Source organism: Corapipo altera, unplaced genomic scaffold, assembly GCF_003945725.1.
Source record: "Corapipo altera isolate COAL_440 unplaced genomic scaffold, ASM394572v1 23, whole genome shotgun sequence".
NCBI lineage: Eukaryota > Metazoa > Chordata > Aves > Passeriformes > Pipridae > Corapipo > Corapipo altera.
The window spans coordinates 22802338-22815686 of record NW_020884878.1 but is presented as its reverse complement, the minus strand read 5'-3'; the positions used below and the strand labels follow the sequence as shown (position 1 = coordinate 22815686).

The window sequence follows — 13349 nt, the reverse complement described above, 5'->3', positions numbered from 1 at the left end:
TTACATTGGCTTGATATTGCTCTAGAATTACATGACCTGGAAACTCTGGTTCTGGAATAGTTGCAAACTTCCGAACAACAATTTGCAATGTTTGAAGCCCAGAAAGACGAAGTTGATCACTATGATCTGTGGCAGCCATAAAAGCCATACGAACTAAGTCAGCTAAATGCAATACCAAAAAGTCATCTGAAAAGAGAAATAAAATAGTTTTATTAAATTTAGATTTAGACATAATGTGTTTTATTAGACTGATTCAAATATTTTCAAAATTAATATTTTACATTTTACCTTGACATATCACTTTAGGCAGCTTACACATACAACAGTCTTACTTGGATATCTTATGTTAGCTGATCTAGGTTGCTTTCCATTTATATGTAAAAAAAGGTACTCAGAATAAAGCATAAATATCTTATGTATAAGGCAGATTTTCTAAAAAAGAGTGTTGAGGAAAACACCTCCAGATAAACATACAGAGGTACCAAAAAATGGCAGTGTTTATACTGGTAATTATGCAAATTATAGGAAAAAAAAAAAGTGGTGCTTTTAAAAAGTCATACTCTCAGCTTCTCCCAGATACTGTGATGTTATAGGCTGGTGTCAGTCAGTCACTTCTGACTGCCAGTGCTTATGCTGAAACAATGGCTTCCTACGCATATGCCATGGTACTATAACCAGGAAAGTGAGTGTAAATGGTGCAGTAAGACGCCAATATTTTAGCAAATGAAAATTGCTCTACATCTTAATAAATACAGGCTTCTAATCAGAATAATTAAAGGCTTCATTGATTACAAACAACAAATTTATAACAAACTTCACTAAGATGCAAAGAGCTAATATTTATTTTAAGCATACTTTGCATTCTATTGAATTCTTTCAGCACGTAACACATACCTCTTGAATCACGTTGTTTTCTTTCCTGAGCCAAAGTTATGTCAAAATGCGCACTGCATGCATTTTCACACTGGCTTATAATTTTACAAACACACTCTGCAGCAAAAACTCTGGTAGACCATCGTGGATTTCGGAAAGGATGGAACCTGTCATCGCTGTCAGATGTTAAAACAGATGCATCATCCACTTTGGCAGTTTCCTCTTCTTGAGTGGTATCTACTGAAGCTACTGTATTGAAATCTGTATTTAAGACACAGGAGAGAAAACCCAAAATATAATATTCTTTCTTACTGTAACTGAAAACTAGAGAAGGACTCACATGGAAATCTCTTCAAAGTCTATCTCTAGCCTCAAATTCACTGTGACTCCCTTCAACCTTGGTGTCTTAAAGTAAATGCTAGAATTAAAATATGACAAAACTGCCTACATTTGGTTGATATTAGTTGCTGGAAGACAAAATCAATACCATGAAAGTAAACTAAGAACTGCAGTGAAAGAATCTTTTAAAAGAAGCGTGACACATTAGAAGCTAGTAATGTTCCAAATCAAAAAATCTAAATCCTTGTTTTCTTCCTGCACTGCAGGTAAAAGAATTTCCTTTCTCCCCTCCCCCTCCCCCAATATTTAACACAGTAATTAATTTTGTCCGCTCAAGAGTTTCATCATGATATAGTAGGTTTGAATCATTCCTATTAGTAACATCTGAATATTTTTCTGGTAGGTAATTGCAAAGGACTCATGATCTCAAACGTACTCCGCATTTCCATTTCTAATATGGAAATAAGTTAACATTAGGACTATAAATCAACAAGAGTATGAACAGGCAACATGCTAAGATGTTGACAAAAAGTTGTTCAACGGGGAAAAGGCAATTAGAAGGGAAAAAGGCATATTCATTCCTCTGAAGGAACTAAGTTAAAGGGTCCAATCTTTCAATATGAATGATGATGATACACTTCATAAATGCCAAACATTCAAGAAACATGAATACTTTTCCTTAGTGACACAGTGTACTTCTGCAGACCTTATTTTGATTGTGTTCTCAACTACAGTGTATTAGGGCTTACCAGCAGAGGCAGCAAGAACGTCTTTACAAAGCTTCAGCCAAAAAGAGAGCTTTTCAACGGCCATTGAAGTAAGCATATGAGTCAGAGTCTCTTTGATATCTTGGCACAATCTTTGATCCAATTCTTTGTCCAGCAAGCCCAGCAATGCCCCCTCCAGGCCTATTTCTCTGATGTTCACATCTGCTAAGAACAAAGTGTGAGTTGAATGCTGTACATCACAAAAATGCAGTAATGACAACAGAAACCCCACCGCATGTTGCACATGGGGTATCTTTTGAATAAATACCTACTAGCCCTGAAATATTTTTGAAACAGTTGTATTAGCTGCTTTAATACTATATCTGAATACAAAACAAACTTTGAGTTTTTACAGAAACATAGTAAAAACAGGAAGAAAGTTATCCCAGGAAAAAAAATATCCTACTCTGAATTTCACAGCATTATCATCACCATAGCATCTGAGCTCTTGAAAAAAATTACCTTTGGCCATATGATATTTCACACTAACTTCATTTTCATTTTGACTGCTATTTCACTTATCTTACTTCATAAGGTAATTCTAAAACAATGTTTTAACTTGAAAGGGAAGTTAAAACTATTCTTCAACAAAGTACAAAACTGGACAGACATATAGAAGTAATTTGTTAAATTACTATGAACAATTTTTATTTGCTCAATATTATGAATGTTACATATCAGCAGTTTTACAAAATGGCTACAGTCTATATTTTTGGAAAATTTCCAAATGAGCTTGAACTGAAATCTGAAGTGAAATCATTTATTACCACCATTTCCTCATAGAAAGGCCATGAGGATGAACTAGTGGTCAGTCTCAGGCCTTTTAGCAAGAAGTTATTACCACAGCTACAGGCTAGACAGGCTCAGCTTTCTCTGGAATTCTACTTGCATTTTCTCATTTTCTTCATTTTATCATAATTTGGTGCTATAAAGAGAACTGAGATAGAAAACCATTTTGAGTTCAAGATTTCAAGAGTGTAGCAAAGTTTTCATACCCACAGCAGACTGAGTTCAAAATTCATTGTCAATGTGTCAATGTTTTGATCTCGAAACTTCAATGCATTACCTGGAGAAAAATCTTCTCTGCTCTCTTTTACTGATGCAACAGCATATTCTGATACTTCGGCAGCTTCTCTTTGCACAAGCTGATGTAAGCAAGATACCACTGCACGTCTTAGTAATAAGTATGAGCTACAGAGATTCATCTGAAACATGCAAGAAGATACAGTAAGATGGCTAACAAACCTCTACAGCAATACCTCAGAAAGGCTGGTATTTTCTGAACAACTGCAGTTATGGCAAATCTGTTACATCAGTAAACATGTAATTGATGCTCTTTTTGCTCAGTTTTTTTTTTGTCCGACCCCCAAATGAAAGGTTTTGCAACATCTGTAATCAATTTTAACATATCAGTGCTTTTAGCATTTTCTCTCCAAAGGCAACTTATAATACTGCTTTGGGGCTGAATCCAACTCACAACCAATATTGGTAGAAAGACTCCCATTAACTTCAATGACAGGTGAATCGTGGTCTCAGTGAACAATTAACTCTGTTCTTTGACTACAGGAGATATATATATATAGATATATATATATATGTATGTATATCTATATATATATACAATGGGCTTGAAAACTCAGTACAAGAGAAAATTACTCAAATCATCCTCAGATGTAACGAGAGAAATGCCAATGTAACCAAGGGTGAGATAGTCAATCAGGTTTTAGTAAATCTGAAATCCATGCATGAAAGGAAGTTTAAAAGAAAGGGCAAAGAGAACACTGCTGCAGTTTCATTGCAAAAAAAATCACATACGCAGTTTACATTAAATTATGTTTTAGAGAAGGTGAGAGAAAGGGTGAGAGTTACTGGTGAATGTACTTTTCTAGCAAAAAGGTTCATAGCACCACCATATTTTACAACTATCAGGCCAGTGAGTGTTTTTTACACTGGAAAACACACAATTACAGATTCATTATTACTGGAACAAGGAAAACCACGTAAAAAACCCAAGACATAGCCTCAAGGGTTTTTTGTTAGAGCAGAGCTTTCTGATTTTTATTTGGTTGCTTTCAATTTTAAGAAAATCTGAAGGGAATCCCAAAGATATGATAAATTAGCTGTGTGGTCAGGCAAGATGGCTACACCAATATTTATGCAGCTTCTTTTAAATTAAGTGTAGTTTATCATCAAAAAAAAAAATTCTTCTCTACAGCGAAGTAATTGTGTGCCCTTAGCTATTACCATCCTTAAAATAGAGCTGAGTGTCTGCTGCAGGAAAACCTTCACATAAGACTATGCTCCTCATTAGTCAGCAACAGGCCAATATATGTTAGTCAAAATGACTAATATATATTACTTAACATATATCTAAAAAACCAACAAGGACAAAAAGAGTAAGCAATACAGAATTTCAGCTTTGTTAGATTAACAAAACTAAGCTTCGTCTTCGGAATTTCTATGCATGCACGTGAATCTACAATACTCAGATTTACAGATTTAATATGTAAAAAGATACACTCTGCATAATTCTTTTACAAGAACTCTGACTCAACAGGTATGTCTGTAAGATACTTTAACTGAAACTTTAAAACAAGTGAGGCTTTTAATGCAACACTTATGCAAGCAGGCTACACATTCTACTTTAAGTTGAACATGCATAAATTCCGTGCTCATTTTCAATAGGGAAAAAAACAGAGGACCCAATTCAGGCTACCAAATAACACAAGATGCATATTTTTCATCTCTCTCATTCTTCCACATTCTAAGCAGGGGACAGGACTAAATGACAGACACAAAATGCAAGCATCACATTAAAACTTAAACAAACAGTCCCCTTTCTCTGCTTAACACATTAAAAACAAAACTATTCCTCACTAAGCACATAAATGAAATGTATGCCTGTCATCTACAGAAAGTTAGGAAGGATCTGGTTAGGATGACAATAAAATGTCACTTGACATGCTAAAAGAAATTACATTAAACTGGTTAAAAGGAAAGATAAAAGACGAAATAAAAACACCACTGCAAACTGCAAAATTTAGGATTAACAAGGCACAGGGACCTACCAACACAGAATTATCCAACAAGATTTCCTGCACAAAAAACAAATGACAAACCAGTCATGACAAAACCAAAATACAGATATCACAGTGATCTCAACCACACATGGAGACTGTTATATGTAAATTCAGCATATATTAAAATTCAGAATCTTACCTCAAATATACCAAACCCCTCATTTGCTTACTTCATTTATCTTATATTTAATAAGTTGAACACACTTAAATTGTAATCCAGCTGCCTCTAAAATTAGTACTTAAACAGTACCAAGACAACAGTACAGCATAGTTATTGACAATGTATACTTATTGTGTTTCAAAATATCTTTAATATCTTAGAGCTGAAAACTGACATTCACTATGTTGAGGAATACTACATCATAAGCTTACATTGATAAGCTCTTTAGCAATCTGTGCTCAACTAAGTTAGTTTCAGAGTTAATTTTAGACATGATTAAAAGCATGCAATTTCTATTCTGCTGGAGCCAAGAATTCAAACAGCAGGATAAGCATTACTGTTAGACACTCCACGAAAGATCCAATTGACAACACTGAACACTTTCAGAAAGAAACCAAAGATGGGAAGCTGGATAACGACAGGCACATGTACACAATTATAAAAAAAAGTAACACAAAAAACCAAGCCAGTGAAGCAATGTGTCCATTGCCTAAGTCATGTGTTACTAGTGCTAGCAAAGTCACAACCTGAACTGTCCAAATACTCTGAAGACCTGAACCATCTCATCCTCTAAGGGCTGGGAAGACAGGTGGAGGAGGCAGCTTGCAGCTGCTCACAGAAATTGTTAGCATGCCTAATGAGAGGCAGAGAGGGAGGGGAGGAGGATAGGGGGAAGAGACAGAGGGAGAGAGACGGGGAGAGAAGAGGAGGGGATATGAGAGATGAGAGGAAAGTAAGAGAGGAGGGTGAGAGAACAGGGAAGCAGGGGGTAGGGGGTGGGGAGAATGAAAATTTTAAAAAGGCAAGTTTGGTGGCACAGATATTTTCCAAAATCCTTGGGGAAATAGGTTATGCTACTAAATGCTACTAAAAATAGAAAAAAAAATAATGTGTTGCACATTTGTTTTCAAATTGAGTGAGAATTCATTGACAGAGGGGTAAAAGATCACTCATCTGACCACAGATTCTTTGCCTCTCCTGTTCTGCCCCAAATAAGGAGTAGAGTGGTGAATATTCACACTATCTAGTGCCTAGCTTTTATATGCTACTTCAAAATGCATTGCAAAGGAGGACAGTGACACTTCATTCTCCAGCTTGCAGACATTTAAACTCATGAACAATGATTAGCTGAGGGTCACCTTCTGAGCAAACAGCAGAGTCAAGAGCAGATTTCAGATCCAATAATTTATCCTGCTTCCCTAATGAGATGGTGGTTTAGTGGGTGGAAACTACATGGATGGATGGAGTGTTCTACAAATGCAGAATTCTGACTGTGCAATTATCTTCTCACAGACCTGAAAAGCACACACTCAAACCTTGTTTATGATACTCTTCAGAGACGTACTGGCATTTACTGAATTGCCAGTGTCAGCAAAATTGTCCCTAGTTGTATAACAAGTTCCTGGGAATGAGAAAAGTTCACCCATGTAAGGCCAGTGATTTCTTTGTATTCCTACCCTGTGAAGCCCAGAATAATTTCTGGGTTAGAGGGGAACACACACGTGTACAGATGAATGAACACACACACTCAAGCTATGAACCATGTTTTCTCTTGAGTAATTTAACATTATGAAATTCATAAAGTACTATATGAAGTACTTTGAGACCATTTGTAAAAACAATAAAAATCAGTAATATCGCATAGACAACTTTATCATGACGTCCTCTTTATTAGTTAAATAGTTGATATTAGCTAGAGATACAGAAGCAGACTGCATACAGACCTACAAATGATCCCAAATGCTAACACACCCTCTGAGCAAGAGAGTGGCTTATATGGTTTGCTGTGACTTTATCAATGTAAGAAAAACTGATTTTAACCCAGAGAAGAGAAAATAATTCTTACTTTATGTTAAAACAAAGAACACTCCAGATCAGTTCCAGTTCTTCTGCAATTAGCATACTCATGCCTATCACAAAGTGGGGCTGAAAGACCTTCAGTTTTTCCTACCTCCCACAATCATTTTGCTAGTCAAACTGAATAAAGAAAACTGGAGGAATCTAAACTTTATCCAAAATTAACATATAGTCAGTATCGATACACAAGAGCTACCCAGTAGAAGATGTGAATAAGAACTGTGTTAGTATAGACAAGATTAAAACAAAACCCCACCATACTTTACTGTCTCTGGGGGTTTTTGTTTCTACCTAGCCCACGAAAAAACACCAGGGCTAATAACTACCTTTTTGCCTTTTTTTTTTAAGTGCTTCAGAACAAAAACTTTTCAAAGACAGAGAGATATTGAGTGAAAAGAAAAAGAAACAAACAAAGAAAAAAACCCACAGCAAATAAACTCTCCGACCTCTGTGTCAAATGGGACTGAAAAAGAGTTTTGTTTATTTTTTCCAAAGACCTGGTTTGACTATTACTTATGTAACTGTCAGAAATATATATACTGACTGCCAAGGTGCCAGTACATTGAAGCATTAGTGCTACAGAAACCACAAAACAGAGAAATCTATAATTTTTCAGCATCATGAAAGAACAAAACGAAACCAAACAATTCTCAGTAATCAGTACACACAAATATTTTTAATCAATCCTTCACCTAAGGCATAAAAAGCAGCAGAAGGAAAAAAATGGTCAACATAAAATAGCTGGTAAAAATCCAGCAGAAATTTGTAATGAATGGTATATCCTGCCAGACAACTGGCCTTAAGAGCAGTAGAATGCGCTTGCAAGCAGTTCAGAAGGCCAAGATTTCTACAGAATGTGCTCATCTCATAAAGGGGAAGCATAAACTGAGGGGAAAAAAAGAAAAAATATAGAATACTTGCCTGTAGGAGGACATGAAACACCTTACCCCTACACAATGATCAGTTTCTCTGGTTAAAGAAACATCTGCATTTTTTAAGTGTTTCTGAGCAAAATGTTTTAAAATACAAGGATATAGACTAGTAAATATATACTCACACATAGGCAGCTTACAAGGTTAGACAAGTTGACATGTCGAGGAGCAAACATGTGAAGCTGCTGAAGGCAAGAGATGGCTTGAGCCTGAACAAGGCAGTCAGGATTATCCTGCATCACTGCACAGCCCAAGAGGCAGGAAGTTCTTAAGGCTGAAACTGTTGTACTGCTGCCTATATTTGGAATAAAAAAAGTAGGATTTTTTTTTTTGTTTTGTTTTAAAACGTCTCTTTTTTTTGTTTTGTTTTTTTTAATAAAAATGATAACCTGTTTTTTCCCAAGCCAGCCAACATTCATCCTCTTGAAGGATGACTTCTGTGTCTGTGCTATACTTTGATATCAATGAGTAATGATCACTTTGCTCTCTGGAAATTTCACTGTCCAGCTACCTAAAAGGTGATTTAGATGCTAATTTTAAATGTGTGCATCATAACTAAGACACAGATTGGCTCCTAACTCTTGAAATACGAGTATCTTCTGTTCTCATGCTAGAATTATAAGATGTAAAAATGTAAGAATTGTAAAATGTAAAAATTTATGTAAGAAATTTCAGCCCGAGGCAAGGCTTGGAGAAACAGTTCAAACAAAGGAAATGATCTCAAGAAGACATACTATTTTTAGAAAACTAGCAGTCATGTCATCTTGATTGCATAAAGTCATGGCCTGTGAAATACTGTCTTAAAGTGAGGAAAAAAATCTTAGCTTGTTTGTTACAATTGCAATCACACATTCAAGCAATGTTTAGCAATTCTGTTGCTAATCCAAACCAAGCTGATGCTTTTGTATGTTACATACCTTGCAACTCAGGGCCCAGCGTGGTAATAAGTGTATTTAAACAGCGACCAAGGCTTTGGTGAACTTCAGCATAAGCAGGAGGCACAGTCAACAACAACATGAGAACAAGAGATAAGGTAGGTTCCACATGCACATGATACAAGGGCCCAGCCAAATCTACTATCAGTGACAGAGAGTGTAGTGCCCATGCCTGTAAAATAAGAGAAGAAGTCATGTAATGTTTATGTGATAAACGTAAGATTTTTTTAAAAACTTGATAGTTCAAGTGAAATTCAGTAATGAAGTGCAATAAAAGTTGCACTTTTAGGTTCCAAAGGAACAAATGGAGAGGTTATAGAAAAAAGACCTTAAGAATCTGATGTTGAATATGTCATTTTGAATATTGTACAAGGAACTATATATTCTGCAAATTTGACTATTTCAAATTTGTCATTGTTAATTAACAAAAATTTGAATTTAGTAGTAAATTAATTTAACAGTGATTATTATTCCTTAAATACATTCTACTCTTTTTAAAATTTCTTACGGTTCCATGTGCAAGAACAAGAGAATTGTGAAAAAATACTGAGTTGCTGAGACAACCTAATGTTTTAGTTGCAGTTACTTTGCACCAATAGCCACATCTGTTTCATGTCCACATACAGTTCTCTGTGTAAAGATATTGTGAAAAAAGTTTTAAAAATTCTTTAACTGAGATTTAGACAAATACATTAAATACACTCAATGTCTCTTAAAGCTATTCTGATAGATAACAGTTTTAGCCATAGAGAAATAATGTGAATTAGTCTTCAAAACTTCTTGCATTATTCAAGGATGTATATTCACCAAGTTTTACAGCATTTAGGCTACAAATCCCTGTTATTTATGACCCTTCAACAAAAAATGTGATGTAAACATCTTAGAAGAGACAAAAACTGACAAAACCAAAAAAACTTAGGTACTATCCAGTCAAAGTCAAGATATAGGTGCATGTGAAATGAATTAATTCCTAAAACATCAGATACTGCTTCTGAAGCCAGTATATCTTAGCCTTATCAGCCTTGCTGATCATTAACTAAGAACCTCATACATATCATCATATTTGTTGCTAGGGAAGTTGTTGAAGGTGGATTTCGAGCAGGGGCTATCTTCTACATTGCCTTTGCTGCTCTAACCTGTGAGGTATACCTAAGAGGTTGTGAAGTGTTACACTTACAAGAAAAGAAACCTTATACCCCTGAATATAATTCAATTAATTTGTAACATAACATTTTTATATAAGTGGCAAGTACCTGTACATCAGGAGAAGTACTGTCCTGAGATAAAGTATACAGGATTCCAACACATGCATTCAGGTGCTGAGTAGAACCTATTCCTCCTAGGTACCTATACAGACATCCCAGAGCCAAAGAATGACCTGTTCTTGATACCACATCCCTGGCAGATTTTAGCCTATTAATTGAAAGAAAGCTGTTAGTTTAATCACCAAGACTCTTACTATGCAATAAGCACATGTACAAATGAAATTTCTGGTATATAATAAGCAAAACATTTAATTAGACACTGTTACATTGCCAAAATTCTAAGTTCATATATTATTTCTTATCTGAAGAAAGTACCAAAATTATTTTAGATACATTTAAATGATGTTGCTAGAACAGCAGAGAATTTAATTTATTTGAAAGTCTACATGGTTACTTAGACAATCTTCTTCGAGATCACTAAAACTAAGAACTACATGCAGAACTCAGGCTGTGTTTTTTTCTGTTAATTTCTGAAGTGACATCAAATTCATGAAGGAAATCATCTTTTAAAAATTATCAAAATAGTCAGTAGGTAGATTTCTCAAACATTTTTATAAACTCAACTAGTAACCACGCTTTTTCTGAACTTACTTGTCAAAGCTGACTTGTGCTAATCCGGCGGTGAAGGCACTGTCAGAAACCACCTGTGCCAACCTGGCCAAACACTCTGCAGCAGCGCATCTTAGGAGTGGATTATTGCTTTCCAAAGCACCCATTACCAATGCCAGGGCAGACCTTCTAACTTCTTCGGAACCTAAACTTCCCTTGCAGTTAGCCAAATGCTAAAAATAAATATTAAATATATTAAACAGAATATGAATTAGAATGTGCTTTTCTGTCATGCAAAAAACTCAAGACTTGCAGAAGGAATTTTATTTTCTTCCACTTTACCTGAGGAATTCCTCTCTTTTTATTTGCTGTTTTGAGAGTTAGACATCTAGCCCTGCATAAGTGTACATCACAGCACAGCATTATCATTATCAACATTACTATTTTAAGAAATACTGGACAGATTGTAGTAGAACAAAATAAACCAACATAAGCGCATAAACTTTAGGAAATAATATTAAGAAGAAAACCAGTGAGAATGGAAAGACCCAAAAAAGAATCTCAGTCCAAAATAAGAGTATGAGTAAAAGCTCTAGCAGTTATCTGGATTCCATATTAAATATGCTCCAAATACAAATACTGTACAATGAAAGGTCTTGCCTATTCTGAAAACATTTTGCCTTATTAAGAAACACTAAGAAAGGAAGAATGAAAACTGCACGTGGACTGAGGAAATTATAAATAAAGCATTAGGGAAAAGCAATAAATGGCAGATAGTTCTGAGATTACTTTTTTTTACCAATTGTTAATTGTTATTTATACAATAAGAAATATGAAAGGGACACTGATAAAGACATAAATGACATAAATGACACAAACAGAATTTTTCCATATCTCTCTTATTTAAATGACACTAGTAGGGATGCTGATATACTACAGTGTACTAGAACAGGTTTCCCTAAAACTAACATTAAAAAAGGTGAAAACTAAACTCTTTAGCACTCAAGAAACCTATGACAACACAAAAAAATATATTATCATAGAAAATAGGATTGATCTTCACCTTGACTATTAATCAAAACAAGAACTTCTGTGTAGTGTGCTGGTTTGGGCTGGGGTCATGGTAATTTTCTTCACAGTAGCTGGTATGGGACCATGTTTGAATTTGTGTTGCATACACGGCCGATGATACTGAGTTGGTTTTATTATTTTTGAGCAGTGCTTACACAGAACCAAGGCTTTTTCTGGTTCTTGTACCACCCTGCAAGTGAGCAGGGTAGGACTGCAAAAGGAGTTGGGAGGGGATGCAGATGAGATAGCTGACCTCAAGTGACAAAAGGGATATTCCATACCATTTAGCTGTTAAAAGAGAGTTGTTTAGCATAAATAAGTTTTAAGTAAAATGAGTACATAGAGTTACAAGACTGTGTAATTTGATATGCAGTTTGCCACGCTTTACTGGCTTAGCACAAGTAGCTGGATTAGCTGAACCCTTAAGCTGATAGCTCTGAACTTACGTCAAGAGATGTTTCTGGCTGGAATATAATTAATTTTCTTAGTAATTTTCCTAGTAGAAGGCACAGTGCTGTTTTGTCTTCAGCACAAGAAGAATACTGATAACACACTGATGTTTTGATTGTTGCTAGGTCTCGGGCTCTTTTAGTTTCCTGTGCTCTGCCAGAGAGCAGGTGCACCAGAAGCACAAATCAGAATATCAGGAAACTACAGCCATTGGCAGAAGCTGCAACTCCTCAAGGTAAGAACAATGAACAGCCTACCTGCATGAAAACAGGAAAAGAACCCAATAATGTGTTAGAAGACCCCAAACCAAAAATCACCATTGGACCAAGAGATGTGTCCAAGGTGTGTGGAGAGCACGTGAAGGATGGGTCCATATATCAAAAAGGTATAATTTCCCAGGGATTTTTGTTCTGGGTGCCTCTCCGGAGGCATCCAGCTTGAGCTGACCTGCTGCTCTACCACTCTATCAAATAATTTGGTTTTATGAATCTGATCCCTGAGGCTCTGCTACAGGAAAGCCAGAGTCAAGCCAGAAGAAGTAGGAAGCATGCCTGAGAGTGAGTGTGTGCAAACAAGGAGATGAAAAGAACACACGTTGGCTCACTGGAGGCGTCCGCAGTGAAGGGGCTCCAGTTCCAGCACTTAAAGTCTCGGGTGGTCTGTGTGCAACTCCTTGAACAGTGTGAGAATGCTCAGGCAGCAACTTTAACATGGCATCATGCTCAGTATATCAAGTTGGGAGAAGGAGGCAAGGGGATGTTTGGAGTGATGGTGTTTGCCTTCCCAAGTAACTGTTAGACATGATGGGGCCCTGCTTTCCTGGAAAGAGCTGAACACCCACCTGCCGATGGGAAGTGTTGAATAAATTCCTTTTTTTTGCTTTACTTGTGTGTGCAGCTTTTGCTTTCCCTATTAAACTGTCTTTATCTCAACACATGAGTTTTTTCACTTTTATGATTCTTTCCCCCGTCCCACTATGGGAGGAGTTAGCTAGTGGTTGTGTGGCTGGGTTTAAATAACAGCAGTTGACACATTTGAAGCAAAAGGTGCTATATTTTAGTAACAGAGAGA

General features: G+C 36.0%; 1 protein-coding gene across 9 annotated transcripts in view; it reads right to left on the bottom strand.

The window, feature by feature from the left end:
- Nucleotides 1-13349, bottom strand: part of HEATR5A (HEAT repeat containing 5A) — a 68950-nt gene that overhangs the window by 17199 nt on the left and 38402 nt on the right. For 5 of the 9 annotated variants that reach the window (XM_027637878.1, XM_027637879.1, XM_027637881.1 and 2 more), the window contains 9 exons: nucleotides 10800-10990; nucleotides 10197-10356; nucleotides 8926-9115; nucleotides 8134-8303; nucleotides 5048-5074; nucleotides 3046-3184; nucleotides 1962-2144; nucleotides 895-1134; nucleotides 5-186 (listed from right to left, as the gene is read on the bottom strand). In XM_027637878.1, coding sequence (XP_027493679.1) covers nucleotides 5-186; nucleotides 895-1134; nucleotides 1962-2144; nucleotides 3046-3184; nucleotides 5048-5074; nucleotides 8134-8303; nucleotides 8926-9115; nucleotides 10197-10356; nucleotides 10800-10990 — 1482 coding nt within the window. The remainder of the gene's footprint in view (nucleotides 1-4; nucleotides 187-894; nucleotides 1135-1961; nucleotides 2145-3045; nucleotides 3185-5047; nucleotides 5075-8133; nucleotides 8304-8925; nucleotides 9116-10196; nucleotides 10357-10799; nucleotides 10991-13349) is intronic. The other 4 variants (XM_027637882.1, XM_027637883.1, XM_027637884.1 and 1 more) reach the window with 4 other exon arrangements.